Source organism: Mustela erminea, chromosome 4, assembly GCF_009829155.1.
Source record: "Mustela erminea isolate mMusErm1 chromosome 4, mMusErm1.Pri, whole genome shotgun sequence".
Lineage (NCBI taxonomy): Eukaryota > Metazoa > Chordata > Mammalia > Carnivora > Mustelidae > Mustela > Mustela erminea.
Genome location: NC_045617.1, coordinates 127424353 through 127445100, shown reverse-complemented (window position 1 = coordinate 127445100; position 20748 = coordinate 127424353). Strand labels below are relative to the sequence as shown.

The 20748-nt window shown below is 43.0% G+C and overlaps 2 protein-coding genes across 6 annotated transcripts in view; both read right to left on the bottom strand.

Annotated features, from left to right (window-relative positions):
- Positions 1-14259, bottom strand: part of BPHL (biphenyl hydrolase like) — a 36459-nt gene extending 22200 nt beyond the window's left edge. The window contains exons 1-4 of one of the 3 annotated variants that reach the window (XM_032340982.1): positions 14042-14259; positions 7318-7421; positions 5169-5335; positions 2944-3097 (exon numbers count right to left, since the gene is read on the bottom strand). In XM_032340982.1, the coding sequence (XP_032196873.1) occupies positions 2944-3097; positions 5169-5335; positions 7318-7421; positions 14042-14148 (532 nt within the window). In that variant the 5' untranslated portion in view covers positions 14149-14259. The other 2 variants (XM_032340981.1, XM_032340983.1) reach the window with 2 other exon arrangements.
- Positions 14260-18096: 3837 nt separating this feature from the next.
- The window catches only part of RIPK1 (receptor interacting serine/threonine kinase 1), a 47121-nt gene continuing 44469 nt past the window's right edge, over positions 18097-20748 (bottom strand). For all 3 annotated transcript variants that reach the window (XM_032340972.1, XM_032340973.1, XM_032340974.1), the window contains one exon: positions 18097-20192. In XM_032340972.1, the coding sequence (XP_032196863.1) occupies positions 19906-20192 (287 nt within the window). In that variant the 3' untranslated portion in view covers positions 18097-19905. The remainder of the gene's footprint in view (positions 20193-20748) is intronic.

The window sequence follows — 20748 nt, the reverse complement described above, 5'->3', positions numbered from 1 at the left end:
AAGGCTGAGGGGAAAGGAGCAGCTGGCTACGAGGCGGGCCGGGCCCAGGTGCTTGGATGTCACTGAAGTCACTGAAGGAATTTAAGTCACAGAATCCAAGGACCAGGCTTTTGCCTTAGTGAGGAGACTCTTCTGTGGAAGACCAACCACCCTCAGAGGCCGAGGGTCTGAAGCAGGAAAACGGTGGGCAGGAGGAAAGGAGGGGTTGCCTCCCAGGGGGACCTGACCCCACTCATGAGACAAAAATTATGGGCTGGGGTATGGGAAGAGTCGAGAGTTATGAGGTAGCGAGTTCAAGGCAGACACACTGGTTACAGGCTACCTGGAGGAAGGTGCTCAGCCAGTAGATATAAGTCTGGCTCAAGGGCTCAGGAGGAGTCTGGCTAAAGAGTGGTTTAGAGAACATCACCCCTAGTCATAGCAGAAGCTGTAAGATGTCTGCTCCAGCGAGCACCCAGTATCTTTTGGGTGTGGGTGCTGGTTAAGCTGGCGTGAGCCCCCAGCTCAGAGATTATAGCTGGACTCCAGACGGAACAAGGAGCAACTAAAAGGGGTAAAAGCAGGAGGCTGGACAGTTAAACCTTAAGTAACGACCCAGAAAGGGGATGAGTTTCTTATTTCCCTTTTCTTCCTTCGAGTCTCAACTTTGAGACACAGGGTGAGGGGAGAATCACACATGTGGCTGGGGGTTGCTGAAAGCGAAACTTCAGGAGAAGACCCCTAGAGTTAGCTAGGGACCAGGACCAGGCTCCCCTGCTTGAGGAAAACTGTTTCTCTCTCTCTCTCTTTCTTCCTACTCTAGTCCATGGGCCTGCACTACTAGTCTGGTGGCTGGCAGGCCCCTAAAACCCCAAGAGAACACTATCTCTCTGATTGAAGGTACCAGAAAGAAGGGGACCATAGTAATCAAAATCCCTGTTATTTCTTCTATCTCTTTTCTCTGGCTGTTTTTCCCTAAAGATGGCTCCAGTTGCATGAACTGCACAATAGCGGGGGATCAGGGGGAGGTTGAGACCTGTCTTTCTGAGGGAAGTCTGTGCTTCTGGTCATAGGAGCTGGGTCCCTAATTCTGCATATGAACTGATAAAATGGTTCAAGTCCTGGGATCACCCCTGAGTTCTCTGTGCCTGGGAAAGATGCAAAAAAGCATTCAGCATAAGCGTCAAGAACTGAACAACCGTATGAACCACTACCTACGTCCCAGCATAGCCTGAGTGGGGGTTGTGTGGAGCAGACACAAGGAAGTGTAGCACAGTCTTCAAGAATGGACCTGATGCTGTAACTACAGCCCACAGAAGGCTAAACAGAATTTGCAGTATGAACCTACCTAGGCTGACTGCATGCCAAAAAAAAAAAAAAAAAAAAAAAAAATATATATATATATATATATATATATATATATATATATATGTTGCTCAGAGTTTTAACAGGATATGGAGTCACAACATAGTACAGTAAAAACAATCCCAAATTAAGCAAAGTACAAAACCAACAAATAAATAAATGAAGAAACTCTACAACCCCTAAAGAAGCAAATCTGACCAATTCTCAAGGGAAAAGACAACCAGCAAATGCTGACCCTAAGATGACCCAGACATGAGCATTATCAGACAGAGAAGGCAGGCATTGTCACAGGCATCTCCATTCCCTTTACAGGATTTTCTTCCCTCTGAACCTGGTAGGGATACAACAAGGACAAGCAGGAGTACTGATTAGGATGGGTGACTGCTTCAGACTCATCATTTAAGAGGTTCACTGTCCTTTCCCAAACAGTGCAAAGAACTAAGATTCTGTAACAGAACACTGCCATTTCATGGCTTACTAAAATCGGGTAACTTGCAGAACCAGCTGAATAAAACTAGACTTGTCATATTCAAGTGCCTGGGTCTGCAAATGTTTTCTGTCAAGGGCCAGAGAGTATTTTTGGCTTTGCAAGCCAAAAGGCAAAATCAAAGGTATTAGGTAGGTAGATTTAAGGTGAGAGACCTCTGACCCGCTTGACCCCAACTGCCTGAGCCTGGCCATCTGGGATCCAGTAGAAACATACTCATAATAAAAAGCCATCAGATTGAAGAAGAGGGTCCTGGTGGGTCAAGCTGGCAGATGCTGGTGATGCAGTAGCCCAGGGGAGTTTTGTGTATTGCCCCAGGCACCTCCAGATTCCAATGTGCCCTTCTTTTCTCCCAAGAGCTGAGAAGTTTCAGTTTGGTCAGCCTGCTGGAGGCTAAGCAAGTACCAATTTGCTGACTGCAATCCCACAGCTGGGTGTCGGGGAATGGCCAGCAGTCACCAGTGTGTAAGCAGCCACCAGCACAAGCCCTGGGCAGCAAATCTGGGTGCAGAGGAGGAAACGGGGATGGAGGGGGCACCCCTGCTTGATCTCTAGGCCTGACGGCACTGGTCTTCTCCATCGTTGCTTAGCCTTACAAAAACAGATGGGCTGGATTTGGCCCACAGGCTGTAATTTGCCAGGCCCCGTTCTCTTGCTTCTAAAAACTTCAAAGATAAGCTTGAAGGACAACCTTATGAGATGTGAACAGCATAAAATTTCTTTATCAAAATATAAGGTTTCATATTTGAATACAATGTTCCTTTTTACGCTCCCATAATTTTAAATGAGGTTCTGAAGAACACTTTCCATCAAGCCCTCCCTCCTTGTAGTTCACTATCAGTAGTCGGAAATGTGAACGTGGATTTTCTAGAACCTTCTCCTGAGTCACTAAGGTGTCGCTTCTACAAATCCCACAGCTGGGTGGAAAGTGTTAAGACACAGGCTGGTTGAACTGCAGGACTTTTCTGAGACCTCATGACTTTTCCAACTCAGAGTTGAGAACTGGAAGCAGATGAGACAGGACTGACTTGGCAATACACATTGCAGTTAAGTCCCGAGAAGGGGAGAGCAAAGGTGCCATTGTCATGACATCTCTGACTCGTGAAACCTACCCTGATAAATCTTCTCATCTTCATCAGTCACGTAGGCATTGGCTCCCCAGATCACCATCTTGTTGATGTATGATGGGTATTTTGCAGCCGCAATGAGAGAGGTGATGCCACCATCACTCCACCCCAGCAGAGACACCTTCTGAAACTTCAGCATCTGCAAGGAATACAGCGAAACACATAGCACAGCCGACTGCTCCTCTCTGCTAAAGGAATCCCGTAACTGACAATCATCAAAATCAATACAGCTGTGAGGTTTGGAGCAGCCGTTGGCAATTAAAGAAAAATGCTAGGCTCTGTCATTTGATGATACAAATGTGTTTTCCTAAATTAGTTTTGGGATAAGTATCGTAAAATCCTAAGTAACTCTGAAACTAATAATGCAGTATATATTCATTAAATTTAATTTTTTAAAAAAACCCTAAGTACAGAGTATTGTTTTGAATTAATGAGGGAACCACATCTTCTGGTTGGACAGAATCTCTGGAAGCAGTGGCGATCAGCTGTCCTTGGGAATGACAAGTAACATGTGCATACACACCCACGCCTGAGCGAAGGCTTTGAGAACAGTCATGCAGATTAGAGAGGGAAACTTAATATTTACTGGGTGGAATGAAGTCATCGCATCTGATAAAACCACTGACTGCAACTGTGGGAAGAACGGGGTGGAGGAGAATGGTGTCACGGGGAGGTTATGTTCATCCTTAAATCAATCAGGCTCTGAAAACGTGTTCGACAGGGAAACTGAATTAAGATTACATCTGAGAGATGCTGCCTCGAAGTAAAAATAGAATGATTTGGAAAATGAAAGATTTAACAAATATCAGCCCAAGATGCTGAGGGGACTATACATTGCTGTAAGTAGCATGGATAATCATTTGGCTCTATCTTGTAAAAGGAACATCTGTGTCTTCTACACCCCAGCACTGTCCCCTAGATATGCAAGGAACTCCTACACCTGTGCACCAGGGGACAGGTCCAGGGGTGTCCACACCACTGTTTATAAGAGACCAAAAATGTCCACGGATAAAACAGTGTTTCCTGCACTGCTGTTTATGATCACACAAAAAAGCAATTTAAAAATTTGAGTATTTATCTGCCATTAGAGAGAGGTAAGACAGGGCACCCCCACAATGGAATACTGTGTGACGATTATAAGACTTACTTGAACCCATTATTTATTTACATGGAAGTATCTCCTTGACAAATTGTTCAAAGAACAGTAATTTGGAAAAACATTATGGGTAAGGATGAAGCCGTCAATACAAAACTGTGTACTTATATATGTAATGAGACTGCCTGGAGGGGAATCCTCTTGTCCTGTTGTTGGGAATGCAAACTGGGGCAGCTGCTCTGGAAAACAGAATGGAGGCTCCTCAAAAAGTTAAAAATAGAGCTACCCTACGACCCAGCAATTACACTACTAGGTATTTATCTCAAGGATACACAGTGATTCAAAGGGACACACGCACCCCAATGTTTATAGCAGCATTGTCCACAATTGCCAAAATAAGAAAAGAGCCCAGAAGTCTATCAATGGATGAATGGATAAAGAAGATGTGGTCTATACATACAATGGGATGTCCCTCAGTCATCAAAAAGAATGAAATCTTTTTTATTCCACTGCCATTTGCAATAACATGGAAGAAACTAGAGGGGATTATGCTGAGCAAAATACAGACAAATACTATATGATTTCATATACTATATGATTCCAAATGTGGAATTTAAGAAACAAAACAAATGGATAGAGGGAAAGGGAAGGAAAAATAAAATAAGATGAAAACAGACAGGGAGACAAACCACAAGAGACTCTTAACTCTAGGAAACAAACTGAGGGTCACTGGAGGGGAGGTAGGTGGAAGGATGGGGTGACTGGGTGATGGGCATTACGGAGGGTACAATTGTGATGAGCACTGGGTGTTTTATGCAACTGATGAATCCCTAAATTCTACCTCTGAAATTAATAATACACTATATGTTAACTAGATTGAAAAAAAAAAAAAGATTGACTGGAAAGGCAGTCTTAAAGTCATAGCAAGAGTATCTCTAAATAGTTGGATTGTGGGATATTTCTACTTCCTAATTCATACCTATTTGAACTCCCTGAACTTTCTGCAGGAATTACACAGTATTACTCTTACAGAAATAAAAAAAAAACAAAAACAAAATGGATGAAGACATGCCCAGCCCTCCTCCCTCCTCTGGCTCTTCCCTAAGAGACCCACCTTCATCAAATCAACAGCATCTTTTGCATCCCTTTCAAAAAAGTCTGCTGGGAAGTCTCGATCTGGGGGTCTGGAATGTCCATATCCTCGAGGATCCCAGGCAACCACTGTGAAGAGCTTCTTATTCAGGTTCTGGATCTGGGGTCCAAAATCAGTTTCTCCACTTCCTAAAAATAGCCACTCAGTTACCCTCAGGTGAATGATTTCATTATTTCAAGCACGTTAAGGTAAAAGCAGAAACAACTGCAATCTTAAAACAAAGTAATTAGTTTCTACTCAAAAGTTGGACAGCAGGATGCAGTCAGCAAAGTAGCCTTGTGATAATAAAATCCATTTCCTGAGACGCTGACTTCCTTTCCTGAGAGTTCAGACTTGCCTTTTGTCTCCTCCTAGTGGCTACTTTGAGGATTCATTTGATCCTTTATTACTTCAGCACTTTTGATATATTCCCAGTTAATCTTCCTTAAAAAATTTTTTTAATTAAAAAAAAAAGAAATTCATGAAACTGCATAGAAATTGACTTACTAATATGGTATGCTTCTAGGTGATTTTTTTTTCTTTTTAAAAAGTGACTGTTACAAATGAGAGATCTTAATATTATCTGTCAACGAATTTATATGATTTGATCCAAGTTATTCAAAGTAGAGTTTTAAATTCCCAGGTTTTTTTTAACTAGGCTAATGTGAACAGCCCTGCAGATTTTATATTCTGGTTATAAGTAAGCACCAGAAAACTCAACTAAAACATTAAAATGAGAGGGAGGGCAGGGTGTGGAGGGGAGTAATCGGATTCGCTTGTTTCATTCAAACAACAGCATGTTAACAAGTAGAACCCCGTTCTTGAGGCTGTGGTGGAGCTGACTGGCAGTTCCCAGCCTGCCCACGAGGTCATGGCCACTGTGTGCAAACACCTACCATGTGTGGCGTGGAAGGTTCTAAGGAGCCCAGTCCAGGGGCGAGTCAGCATTTTGTTTTTAAAGTCTGCTTAGCTGGTAAGGGCTTGTAGCTCAGGCCACACACAGATACTAAACATCTTGCTTGATAAAGTAGTTATTATTACAAAATGTCTTTTAAGATGGTATTTAACAATATCAAGGACCACCATTCTTTCTGGGAAGATCTACCTTTCTGAATATCAGGTAAATATCAGAAAACCTAAGGCAAAAATATAAATGGAGAGGGTGTCTGGGTGGTTCAGTTAGTTTAATGTCCAACTCTGGATCTCAGTTCAGGTCTTGACCTGTTTGTGAGATCAAGTCCTGTGTTGGGCTCCACGCAAGGTATGGAGCCTACTTGAAAAAAAATAACAAAACTTAGATGTGTATCACATTGCTACAATGTTGCTATAATACATACATTGTATGTGTATACAATGTTTCATACATATATACATAGTATACATATGTTTTTGCACATATATATGTCTTCTACACACACACACATGTGTGTATATAAGTTTGGAAAGGCATTTTAGCATTTAACTTTTACAAGAAAATAAATCACAAGGAAATAATATATATTGGTATTCTTTAACTAAATTAAAACAATACCAAAAGCCTTAAAACCAAATTTGAGTGTCCTGGAATCACTGAACATTATCTCCCTGAGCTGGATACAGGTAAATTACTTATCTGGAAAATAAAATCGAGATCCAGTTGGCTTTACTATGCTCCATTCATGTCAATCTAATTTCGATTTCCAAAAAGCTTTAAATTAAGTCTTGCTCTTAGCTCTTATTTTAATTGAGCATACAATCAACTGCAACAAGGGGATTAATCCACCTTCTAGCACTGGCAGTCTTGCATCCTGGAATCCCTCAATTCCAGGCTCACTGGGATGGTTGGTCAGTAGCTCATCTAGTTAGTCGATCCCTTCTGCCCACACCCTTCTCCTTGACTCCTGTCATCCTCCCAAATTATAGGTAACTACAGGGTGTAACTGCATGAAAAAAAAAAAACAACACCCGGGTATTTAAGGGAATAAAGAATACATATAGTAGAAAGTTACCTTTCTTTTCTGTCACTTAAATTTGTAGCAAATATTAAAGCATTTAACAAAGCACTAAAATCAATAATCAATATTTGGCATCTAATAACGGGAATGCATCATAGACTACACAGCACACAAATTCCATTAAAAAACTTCCAGACCCAGCATTCCAGGAAGCAGGAGGACTGCATGTTCTCCCTCTCCCGTCTGCTGATAATGCAAATGGACACCATTCACAGCCACTTTGGCAGAGGTTACTGAGGTGCTGCAAGAGAAAAATCCCACCCCCAAAGAAAGATTACTTAGCAGTATAAACATAATGTGAACAAACCGCCCTTACCTATACCCGAGTCACCTCCAGTACCCTTCTCAGTCTTCTTGGATTCCTTTGATTTGTGCTTAAGTTTCCCAAACCTAACAGGGGACCACTCACTAGACTGCAGGTCTGAACTATGCCTTCATGTTTGAATGCCCTACACCGCCAGCCCGGGGCTTACCCTATGACAGTACTGAAAGGTTGCTGAAATCAATAGCCATACACCCTCAAGGGCTCACACTTGGTGAGCTGGAAGCCAGTGGTGCCAAGAATGCAGGCGGACACGAGCTTCACTCAATGACATGCAAGGTTGAGCAACCAGGACATAGAGCCTGGAGTCACTGGTCAGGACCTTTGCAGATCTAGAGGGGTGGCCTGGGACTTCTGCTGCATGGCAGTGTTCCTTGGGGCAAGTCTGATCTCAGGAGTCCACAGAGAAGGCCTTGGTCCCTAGGCAGTCCTTTAGGCATATGGCTTGTCGTGTTCTCTGGCCAGTCACTGCAGGGCTCTTGGAGGGAATGCCTGTCTGCCCTGCTACGGCCGGCCTGGTTTTTAACATGTTGCAATATGTGTGTTGATGATTAAACACGGGGGTCCATAACCTTCCGTGTCAAGAGTGCTCCCTGGGCTGCTGACCCTCCTTAGCCCAACACCACCCATGACATAGTATCTAACTGGACATACTGGCATAGGAGTGTGCCCAGGTCTGTTTGGACTGATGCGTGTACCGACCACATCAAGGGTACAGCTCTGATGAACCTCTCCTCTGCGGCTCTTCCAGAACCTCCAGAATGACTATGCAGGGATACATAGCAATAAGCACACACAAGACTCCTGAATCAGGCTCTAAAAGCCTCCCCACGGATTTCCCAGGTGGCTGGGTGACGTGCGGAAAGGACATTTTGGCATGCCAGGACAGATGCTGGAAGGAGGTGCTCCTCTTCTCCTGGCAGAATGTTAAGGAATTTAAATTAACCACTGCCCCCCTTTTCTTTATGTATTTTCTACCCCTATTACCTGACTGTAATGAAATGAAATAAATGCTTACAGAAATGAAGCATTTTTTAAAAAATGAGGTCCTCGGCGCCTGGGTAGCTCAGTGAGTTAAGCATTTGCCTTTGGCTCAGGTCATGACCCAGGGTCCTGGGATTGAGCCCTGCATTGGGCTCCCTGCTCAGCGGGAAGTCTGCTTCTCCCTTTGCCCCTCCCCCCATTCATGCTCTCTCTCTCTCTCTCAAATAAATAAAAACTTCTTTTAAAAAATGAGGTTCTCTTTCCTCTTTTGGTTTCCTCTCATCACCAGTTTCAAATGAGAATGCAGAAACAAATGTGTTGTATACGGGTACATTAAGTCTTAACACAATTTCTGCAAAAGTAACAGAATTGGGTGGTAATAAAGCCTGACATAACTATATGCTCCTTATCTACAGAAAAATCATGAAGAGCAATAATAAATCCACTGAGCAACAGTGCTATCATACTGACACTGCCAAGTTCTTCGGAGTCATTCATTTTCACTGTTAAGGTGGCTCTAGGATCCAGATAAAGGCAAATAATACTCCGAGAATAAAGATTCACCTCTGCAAACATTAATTGACATATTCATTTTTGCCCACAGTCTAGCGGGAGAGAAGATAAAGAGACAAGAGATTCCCTCTGCAAACCACCAGGGAGAGAAGGTGATGACCGAGGCCAGGAGCACAACGAGCATGGCTAGAACTAGTTAGTAGGATTTCCCATATTCACCACCCAGGAATGAGGTAGCAACTAGCTAGAGATGACCTGTATTCACATGGCTAATGTTAGCGATGTTGTGTGTCTTTGTTGCACCTCGTGTCCTAAGATTTTTGAGGGGTTCCCCTTCCTTGCCACATTCAAGGACATGCATATAGGAATCCTGTTGTGCAGGGAAGATGGCACATACAATGAGAGGAACCCCACTCCCCACGGCATCTTTCTCAACATCCAAGACAGTAGGATTTTGTGGCTGGACACTGCTGACTCTCCCTGTCTGCAAGTGTTCGGGTCTCCGGCAAGGGCACTGCCATAATAGGCATCCTTTCCTTCAGCTTTCATGATCATTCCAAAGTCTCTAATGCAAAAAAACCTCTAACCTCCCTTTGCGTTTTGCTGTATTTGTGTTTTGGTTCCCCATTCCAAAATTTACCCCCCAATTATCCCCATCCCATCTTTTCGTTGCCCAAGATGAAGGCAAAAACAAAACCATGTGGTCTAGAATTTGGCTTAATAGGAACTCAATGTCAGGGAGGTTACTAAGGCAGAAGACTTTGAAGATAGTTTTAGAAGAAAGACAGAGACCATATGGGGTAGCAGAGGTAACTGGAGAAGAGTGAAAGAAGTAGCATTTGAGTTGAACTTCCAAAAGGAGTAAAATTTTGAAAAAAATATGGTGTGGAGAGTTTTTCTGGAAGAAGAAATAGCATGATCGAAGGCCCAGAGCAAAGGACATATTTATGTGGGGACAAGGCAATGTTCAGCCTGACAGGAGTGTGGAGTCAGACAGGGAGCAAGGTTTGGGCTGAATGCTGAAGAGGTCCGCAGCTAGGCTAAGGAAAAATAACATGTCCCTAGTGCCTTGTCATCAACATCCTATGTGTCCCCATACCAGAGGTACCTGCCCCACTGTCATATCAGCCCACACCACGGGTTTAATGGAGGCTATCAACAACCTTTCATGGATCTCCAGGTTAGGGAAACAGGACAGGGAAGTGTTTATGAACAAAAGTAAATCAAAGCAAATCAATTTCAAATGCAAGAAAAAAATTTTATTTTAAAAAAAGTTGCTGAATTAAAAAAATAGTTATCAAATCATTTACTGAATGATTTATTTATCATCAATAGAACACTGAAATGAGGGAAGCATTCTTCTCTCCAGCTTAGCAAGGGGCTCTTAGACAGTATGTCAGGCCTCATTTTATGTGTCTGTTGATAGAAAATCTGGCTACGGAGAGACCAGGCTTCAGTGGCCCTGAAATGTGCATTATTACTTGACCCACAATCAAGAGACCAAATTTCCCAAACTGTCACACAGGAAAGAGGATACAAAACTTCAGAAAATTTAAAGACCAAAAATGAATATTTCCTTCGGGGTGTCCATCCATCTTTACCACCACTTTCTCCCTGCTAGTAATTAGTTCACTAACTCGGAGCATAAAAATGGAGCTTTAGGGGTACCTGGGTGGCTCAGTGGGTTAAAGCCCCTGCCTTCGGCTCAGGTCATGATCCCAGCGTTTTGGGATCGAGCCCCACATCGGGGGCTCTCCTCAGCAGGGAGCCTGCTTCCTCTTCTCTCTCTGCCTACTTGTGATCTCTGTCAAATAAATAAAATCTTTAAAAAAATAAAAATAAAAACAGCCTGTAGGAGGGCATACTCATCTAGAATCGCCTTATCTTCTATTCTTTGACTCTCTTTCTCTGGTTAGCTGGATAAGCAATTATGTGAATGGGACAGAGGTCACAAGCAATACAATGATAATAACTCCTTGACCGAGGGGGCCTTAACTCCCTTCCAAGAAGGAAAGTTTCCTTTAAGAATCTAACAACTTGGGGAAAACAAACTAACACTTAGTTTCATTACTTAAGCTCAGTAACCAACTCTATTAAGAGCTTACTTATCTCATTTGTTTTGCCGTGTGATGTACATTACACTTACCCTAATTTTATCGTTGATAAACCTGAGGATTAGAGTGTTTCAACAACTGGCCCCAGTCACATTACTGGTAATTTATACCTAAGTGTCTGACATCAGCACCTTTGGCATTTTGCCTTTGCTTAGAAATAAAAATGGAGGGGCACCTGGGTGGTTCAGTGGGTTAAAGCCTCTGCCTTCAGCTCAGGTCATGATCCCAGGATCCTGGGATCAAGCCCTGTATTGGGCTCTCTGCTCAGCAGGGAGCCTGCTTTCCTTCCTCTCTCTGCCTGCTTCTCCGCCTACTAGTGATCTGTCTGTCAAATAAATAAAATCTTTAAAAAAAAAAAGAAATAAAAATGGAGGCAATTAATACGACACATCCTCACTCTGAAAGTCCTACATGTTCTGTGTTTATCTTATGTTCAGCTAATTATTTTGTATACTTATTCCAAAGTAACCATCAGCTACAACAGAGTAGCAGCTACCCCTAGGGCTTGGAATTAAAAGAATTTTGATGACTTACTTTGGACCTTTTACACTGCATTACTACTAAGATAGTCAAATCTATATCAGTGCTAACTGCAGCTACCAATTAGTGAATTCTTATTATATTCCAGGCCCTTTACATTTATTGTCTCCAATGCTCAGAACAAAACTGCAAGGCACTAGGCTTAGAGAAGTTAAGTAACTTGCTCAAAGTTGCGCAGCTAGAAGTGGCAACGAGCCACGTAAAAGACCAGACTCCAGGGACGCCTGGGTGGCTCAGTTGGTTGGGTGGCTGCCTTCGGCTCAGGTCATGATCCCAGCGTCCTGGGATCGAGTCCCACATCGGACTCCTTGCTCCGCAGGGAGCCTGCTTATCCCTCTGACTCTGCTTTCCACTCTGTCTGCCTGTGCTCGCTCTCGCTCGCTCTCTCTCTGACAAATAAATAAATAAAATCTTAAAAAAAAAAAAAAGACCAGACTCCATGCTCTTGTTACCTCATGGGTGAACAAAGTCTTCCAAAGGGGCCCCACCTACCCTGATTGCCAGCACAAAGAAGGTGGTGGCAGGTGCCAGGGAAAGGAGGGTCTCTGGTTCTTAGGCAGAGCATCCCAAGGTTGAACTCAGAAGACATTTTTCTTCTGGCAAGTTGTTAGGTTCTGCAAATCATCAATACTAGAACTGTACTCCATATACAACTGCAGGTACGAAAGGCTTTTTCTTTAAAATTTTATTATTATTATTATTTATTTTATTATTATTATTTTTTAACCTGGTCCCGGAACAAACCAGTTTACAGACTACAAACTAAAAAAGAGAGTCACAGATAATAAAAAAGAGTCAGAGCTCCAAAACACAGACAAAACAAGCTTCCGGAACACAACTCAAGTGTAGGATGGGTACTGGCTGTTCAGAAGCAAAGGTCTTAAAGGGGTGTTTTCTCCTCCTTGTATTGGGCTGCAGCTTCATTTCAGGGAGACCGATACCACTGCTGGTTTCCTCTGATTACATGTAATATCAAGTTGCAACTGCATTTACAAAATGGCAGTTCAAAATCCAGAGAAACCTGTCTTTCAGAGTTATGCGAAGAATGATTTGCACTGAATCGATGGGGCCTTCCTGCAACCATTAACTAACCTATCTTAACTTGGGTATTGGTATATAGTAATCTTATTTCAATCTCTTTCTCCAAATAGGAAACTGGATAAATTGCCACTTTTCAATGTTGATTTACACAGCTGTGAACACTGGCCTATTTTTTCCCACCTGTATTAAGACAGTCCTGAAAGTCTAAAAGTTATAAAATAATAATAAAAAAGAACTTAAATCAAATATGAAACTCAGGGACTAGTTGATCACAACATAAAAATTTAAAGCTGGTCAGATTTTTCCCTTCTCCTTCCAAATTAAAATTTCAAATGAGACGCTTCCCCATTGGATCAACCGAAGTTCTAAATGCCAGGTACCCATTTGGGATCTGGCTTTTCCTAGTTATAAACAGAACTGACCCCTCACCAGTTAACTGCATACATGCCCCGTGTACCCATGTGTGTAGTGTAGAGTAGGTGTGCAGGGAATAAAGTAGAGTAAGCCTCACGCTGCTCTAGCCACATTTTCTGCTTAGTATCTCCTGGGACCAAGGGCACCCATTTTTAAGACAGTAAGCCAGAGATTAATCTAGTTTTGTTTTGTTTTGTCTCGAAGTGTATGTGAGGATGGGGGACAGGGAGTCAGAAAAGAAAAAAAGGCAGATTCTTGGCCTTTCTGGCTACATCGGAACCTCAGAGTCAGGCCAAGGATTCTGAATTTTCCCAGGCGCTCAGGGGGGATTCTTTTGCACCTTAAAATTCAAAATCAGCAAAAGAAAGAAAAAGGAAAAAAAAAAAAAAAAAGACGACTCGAAGACTTCGGACCCGAGACCCGTGACTATGAGAGCTAATAGGTCACGGACATTCTCAGGCTGGTTTTTTATATAAGAAGCATGAGAGATCAGAGCCATGAAGGTGTGAAGAGACTGGACAGAGCATCGAATAAGAATGAAGCGTCTGGATTTCTAATCTCTGGCGTGAGAGTGTCTGCGGCTAAAAGCAAATTACGTTACCTCCCTGGGTCTCTTTGGTAGGCACAGTGAAGGGCTTGAACTCCATCACCCAAGTCCTTTAAAGCTCCCGAGTCACAGAACTGAAGCCGATGCATGGCTGAAGGGCTCAGTCCCGGAGGCGCAGAGGTGGAGGTTAGCTCCACCGCCTCCCGCGCACCCACCTCGGGCAGGCTCCCGGTCGCAGGGTAAAAGCCAGATGGCGGAGACGCGGCGCTCCAGACCGCCACCTGCACCGCCCAGCCTGCCCCCAGGCTAGCGCGCTCCTCTCCCCCCCGCCCCGCAGAACTTGGACCAGACCGCGCCGGCTCCCGGAGGGAAGCGGGTACCATTACCCGAACGCGGCTGCTGGCCTGGCACGCGAGACCTGGTTCCCGGGCTTCAGAGCCGACAGGAGAATCCGCAGCCTCCGCAAAACCTGACTGTTTAGCGTCGCAGCCATGCTCACAGGTGGCGCCAGGCGCGCAGGACGCCTGCGCCGGGATCCACCCACGGCCCTGGGAAGCCTCGGCTGCCCCGCGGGGGAGCAAGCCTGCGCCCCGCCCCACTTGCTGCCTGAGCCCCGCCCCACTCGCGTAGTCGCTAGGAAACACGCATGCGCCGAAGACCGCTCCGTTTGGCTGCCCGGGAACACGCATGCGCAGGGACTTCTGCCGGGACATGCTCTCATTGGTGACATTTCGCCAGTCTAAGTCTTGTCCCTCCGTGGTGCTCGGCCGCGTAGCCCACTGGGTTATTCCTGACCCTTGACAGAAACTGGACTCTGGGTCCCACGGATACTACAACACAGATCGTCTTCCCTCGGGGTGCCAGCTCTGGCTCACGAGGAGCGCGTCCGAGTCGGCTCTACCTTACTCGTTGCCACGGTGACCCGCCCCTTCAAGGAGGCGAGCCCGCATCCATCCGTTCCGCCCATCTCGGGGAGCGGGAGGCCGGCGGCCAGGCAAGGCGGGGCTCGGGAGGGGTGGGTGGAGAAAGGGGGGTGCTCAGGCTGGCTGCTATCGGTGGGGTGAAATGCATTTGTTTCTAAGAATGTTGGGATTAAAATTTTCCTTCATAAAATTTTTCTTCATCTCACACCCATTGGTATAGCTATTACAAAAAAAAAAAAAAAAAAGGAAGAAAATCCAGAAAATAATAAGTATTGGCGATGATGTGGAGAAATTGGAACACTGTGCACCATGTAAAATGGTGCAGTGGCAATGGAAAGCAGTATGGTGGGTCCTCAAAAAATTATACCCAGAACTGCCATAAGATCCAGGAATTCCACTGCTGGTTATATACCCTCAAGAATTGAAAACAGTGTCTCAAAGATATTTATACACCCATGGTCATAGCGTTATTCACAACAGCGAAAAGGCGGAAAGCAACCCGAATGTCAATGGAGGGATGAAGGTATAAATGTGTGTATACATATAATGGAATACTATTCTTTAAAATGGTTGGAAATTCTGACATACGCCATAATATGGATGAACATTGAGACATGATGCTAAGTGAATACGCCAGTCATAAAAGGACCAATACTGTATGATTTCATGTGTATGAGGTAACTGGAGTAGGCAAATTCAGAGAGACAAAGTAGAAAGGTGGCTTGCCAAGGGTTGGTGGGGACGGGAGAATGGGGAGTTAGTGTCTAATGGGTGCAGAGTTTCAGTTTTGTAAGATGAGAGGCGTTCTGGAAATGGAAATGGTGGTAGTAGCAAGATGATGTGAGTGTACTTAATGCCACTTAACTATCCACTTAAGATGGTAAATTTTATTAGTATTTTATCACAAAGTGTTTTTCTTCTTCAGATCATATAATTCAAGCTTTCTAAAGGTTATAAAACATTGCCTGCATTCACAATTCAGTGGAGAAAAAACTGGAAATAACTGGCAGTTTCACCATCACTGTTTATCCTTGGCTCCAATTATTCAGGATAGCAATAGCTTCCTTGCACATGGCATTCTTTATCCTCCACAAGACCCCGCTGTTGTAAGAGCAGTATCCTCACTGGCCATTTGAGTTTCTTGAGCAATAAAGACAAGGCTAGCCTACAAATGGATTATGCAAAAATATTCTCTCAACATTAATGTGTCACATCAATTTCCCGCATAGAAGAGAAATAATTTCAGCTGTCTACTATCATCTGACTTTAGAAACCTTTGGTGGGTCAACAATTCCTTATTTTTTCCCGAGATGTTGATTTGGGATTTCTGGTCAGAGATCATGAGAGTAAAAACAATTATACAATTTTAACATGTTACCCTACCGAGAAGCAAAAGTGGTAGCACTGTGAGGCTTTAGGTTATTGGTGTCACAGTTGATTTTTTTTTTTTAAAGATTTTCCATTTATTTATTTGACAGAGAGAAATCACAAGTAGGCAGAGAGGCAGGCAGAGAGAGAGAGGGAAGCAGGCTCCCTGCTGAGCAGAGAGCACGATGCGGGACTCGATCCCAGGACCCTGAGATCATGACCTGAGCCGAAGGCAATGGCTTAACCCACTGAGCCACCCAGGCGCCCCCACAGTTGATTTTTAAGTGCATACTTGAGAACTAGTCCTTTATGCATAACACTGTTGTACAGTTTTTTTTTTAAGATTTTATTTATTTATTTGACAGACAGAGATCACAAGTAGGCAGAGAGATAGGCAGAGAGAGAGGAGGAAGCAGGCTCCCCACTGAGCAGAGAGCCCGATGAGGGGCTTGATCCCAGAACCCCGGGATCATGACCTAAGCCGAAGGCAGAGGCTTTAACCCACTGAGCCACCCAGGTGCCCCACTATCATATAGTTTTAAAAATAACTTTGTGCCGGCACCTTATGATGCATTATTTTGGTCCTCACATCAACTTTATTGCTCTATTTCTAGAAGAGAAAATTGAGGCTAAGAGAGGTTAGGAAGCAGGCCCTCTGTACCCAGCAAAAGAGTAGCAGAGATTTTAAGCCTGCTTGGCTCCACAACCTGTACCTGGATTGTTATGTTATGGAACTCACTGGAATAACATTAGGACTTCAATGATTATTTCTTTGTGATCAGATACTTCTAAAATCTTGACCAAATAGACACCTAGTTTTGCTTTGATTTGTTCTTTTGTTGTTGTTTTCTTGACTTAAGTCCCTTGCAGTGAAATTGCACATTAACCCTGCCTGACTGCAATGGGTAAAAATCATTAATCTTTCACTTCTTACTCTTAAAACACTAAAACCTAATGGGTTAAAATAAACTTGAAATTTAAACCGTGATGTATTAAAATCAGTTTTGGCAGTTAGTAGATTTTTTTTTTTTTTAATCCAACAAGAACAGATGTGACTAAAATAATCTTGTTGACATGGTTACACTTGTATGGCGAGAAACCAATATTAACAATATCATCTACCACTGCACATTCCTGGCAAGGAAGTTTTTACAAAAAGTCAGGTTGAGCTTGTCTTCCATTGTAGGGTCACAGCCTGCTGCTGACATAGCCCATTTTTATCTGCAACTGGCTAAGTCATTTATCTTAGTAAATACCTACTTTTATTTCTATTATTGTAAGAGAAAAACCTTTATAAATAAGATACATTAAAATGTATATAGAAATACGATTTAAAACATTTTCTGGGGGCGCCTTGGTGGCTCAGTCCAAGCATCTGCCTTCAGCTCAGGTTATGATCCCAGGGTCCTGGGATGGAGCCCCACATTGGGCTCCCTGCTTGATGGGAAGCCTGCTTCTCCCTCTCCCACTCCCTGTTTGTGTTCCTGCTCTTGCTAGTTCTCTGTCAAATAAATAAAAAATATATTTTTAAAAAAATATTTAAAATTAAAAAAAATATTTAAAATTTAAAATTATAAAAATATTTAAATTAAAAAAATAAAAAGTAAACATTTTCTGAGAAAGAAAGAACTATTCTGGAAGATCTAATGTCATATGATGGACCCCAAACACATATTGTAAGCATAACCAAGTGGAAAATCCACTGACTGCACAAGATTTTAAGAGTTGGAAGTGAGCATTATTTACCAGTAGAAACCTTAGGGTGTGAGTATCTTTTCTGAAGCCAAGTATGGATAGTCTTCTTTCTCATTTTGTAGTCTGTGTCATCTCACTTAATTAATTTTCTGCCCAACTGATTTTCTTGTATTGAAACTCTTCAGATACAAATTTGGCTCTTTTCAGCCCAGTTTTAAGACAGTGGGGGCTAAAGGAAAGCCTTCCGACTGTGTTTGAAAGACAGTGGGGCTGCAGGCTCTCAAGGCAGTGTGATTTCATCCTGAGATCCAAAAAGCTGTCCAGAAACTTCTCTTTTTACTATCAGCTTCCTCTTGCCTGCTAACAGAGGAGGGCGAAACGGAGCATACATATAGGAAATGCCAACCTAAGTGAAGAAGCCCAAACGGTTTCATTTATACAAACACATCATTTCAGTATTTGAGGTACAAAATTTTATTTTTAAAAGTCCATTAAAAATACCATTTTTGCCTCTAAACTTGATCATCCAATTGCTTTGGAATTTAGAGAATTTAGACACTTAGGACAGAGGTACAAGGGATACATGTAGAAAAGCAGTCATCCACCCACTCCTCTCTAACAAAGCCTGGGACTGACTCCATCCAATTTTTGTTTTGGTCTACATGACCTAATGCTATGTGGCAACAAAGTAGTGGGCCTGGATATGTATGGATAAGAGACTGAGCTTCATTACTTTGTAGCAGTGCTCTTCTCAGCTGGGGCAACTGGGCGCTTCCAAGGAGCATTCACAATGTCTCGAGACATTTTGGCTTGTCCCAACCCAGGACAGGAGGAGGGAAGAATGGCACTATTGGCTTCTAGTGGGTAGAGGACACTTTCAGGCATCCGGATCCTACAGTGCTCAGGACAGCCCCCACAACAAAGAATTATCTGGCCCAAGATGCCAATAGTGCAAAGTTAAGAAATTCTGTCCCACTTCAAGTGTAGGTGTGTGTGTGTGTGTGTGTGTGAGTATGTGTTTGTCAGCTGGGGCTAGCGGGATTTTAGAATCAGAACCACAAAATTGTTATCAGACCACCAGACCGTAGAATCTATTCGGATATCCCAAGGCACCATACTGCATTCATCACTCCCTCCTTCCTGGAAGGGCTGAGCACAATGACAATGACACACCCTCTCTGTTTAGCCACGTGCAGGCAATGATACTGAATGGTTTGCTTGCCTTCAGTCTTCTAGTCTTCCGGTCTGAGTATCGAGTGGGCTTTGAAAGGTTGAGTGTTAGGGGCACAATTATCAGGCTTTGAAGCACCCTTTTTTTTTTTTTTTTTTTAAACATCACAGGTGCTCACAGAAAAAAATGAAAATATTTCTACAATATCCTGGGGTAATCTGAGGAAGCTGCTCGACAGTGATCAGCCCTGAGGCTCTAGTCACAACCAGGTATGAAGAGATCAATACATACATGCTCCTTTCGCAGGGCACACAAGTTAGGAAAGTATCAGAATGCTAGGAAAGAACTTAAACACTTCATTAAGAATTGATGTAGTCACCACAATTAGTAGCAATTCCTTGCAACAGCCATTGGAAAATTCTGATATTTTTGTTCTCTATTATTTTTTTTCTGTTTTAGTACTGAAAATCCCTTCAGTTAATTTATGGAGTGGAGACTATATGTAATTCTTGAAGCCTGTACTACCTGACACAACATTTGATACTGAAGTTAAAAGATCTTATAGTTTTGGAATGAACTGTGGCTAGAATACAAAAACAAACAAACAAACATAACCAAAAAAAAAAAAAAACCCTAGTTGAAGAGAACTCACAATTTCACTATACTTTGGTTATAACAGGAGTCTATATGGAAAAGAGAGCATAAAATAAGAAGGTTGACTTTGTTTGTGTCCCCTGAATTTTTTTTTTTTTTTTCTTGCTGGAACAAAACTCCAGAAAAGTAAATGAATGGTGTTGTTGAAGGTTATGGAATGAACTGAAAGAAAATTATCTTTCTCAAACATCTCTCTCTCTTTCAAAACCCAATTAGGCTTCTTTCTGGATTGGGCCTTGGCCATTAATAGGTCTTCCCGGTTAGTAAGCTGTTTGCTGTAGATTTCTTTCCCATTCTCCAGCTATGGAATGCGGGAGATTTTCATGCAGAGAACCTATATCAGTGAGGAAAGAATTCTGCAGGATCGGAGGCAGCACACTTTCAGTGGGTTACTTACTGGCGAGGAGATGACCTCATGCTGCCATAGCCCCTCCAGGAGTTAGCTCTGGCTGATACGTACCAAATAGTTCAGGAGGTCTATTCTTGAACACTGGTGGAGCGCATAGGCCAGCTTTCCCACTGTGGCCCCCTTATTGCCTTCCCTCATCTGCCACTTTTGGAGCATCTGGTAAACCTTTTCTTTTAGTCCATCTCGCTCATAGTCATGGTCAATTTCATCAATCTGAGGTTCAGTGAAGCCCAGCTTACGGGCACAGTTTTTCCATTGCTTTCCCAGATTTTCCCTGACTGGGTCCAGATGTTTGTCAGTCAGACTAGTGATATTTTCTGCCAAACAGAAAAGAGAAGAAGGTATCAGGCTATAATCCATTTGAACATTCTAGTTTCAAAAACCCATATAAAGAGTATCGGGAGACAGTAAAATAAAGATAACTTCTTAATTATGAGTTGTTGACCCATGAGGTGATACTTTATGTGTCTGGAAGCCCATCTGGGGTGTTTATGTGAAGACAATAGAGAACCTCTTCCTCCTAGCAGATTCCTCTCTGAGCCACAGCTGATGGCTTTGGGAATGAAAGCCCAGCTTGGCTATGAAGCTGTTCTATACATCCTTATCCAGTGGCCCTGTTAATATCAGACCTTCCTGATGTGAAGAGGGAAAAAGACCATTTTTGTTCCTTTTCGTATTGTCTACTTGTATCTGGCCAGAATCAAGGTCATCCAACTCTCGATCCCCTGCACCCAACAATTCACTTTCCTCTTAGGGAAGCCAAGACCATCAAGGGTGAACTCATTCAATTACACTGCCTTCCCTTGTCTTTTAAGGAATGAGGTATCTACTTTTCAAGGTCTGTTTTGGGACTCTTCTCTCCTCTACCCTAAG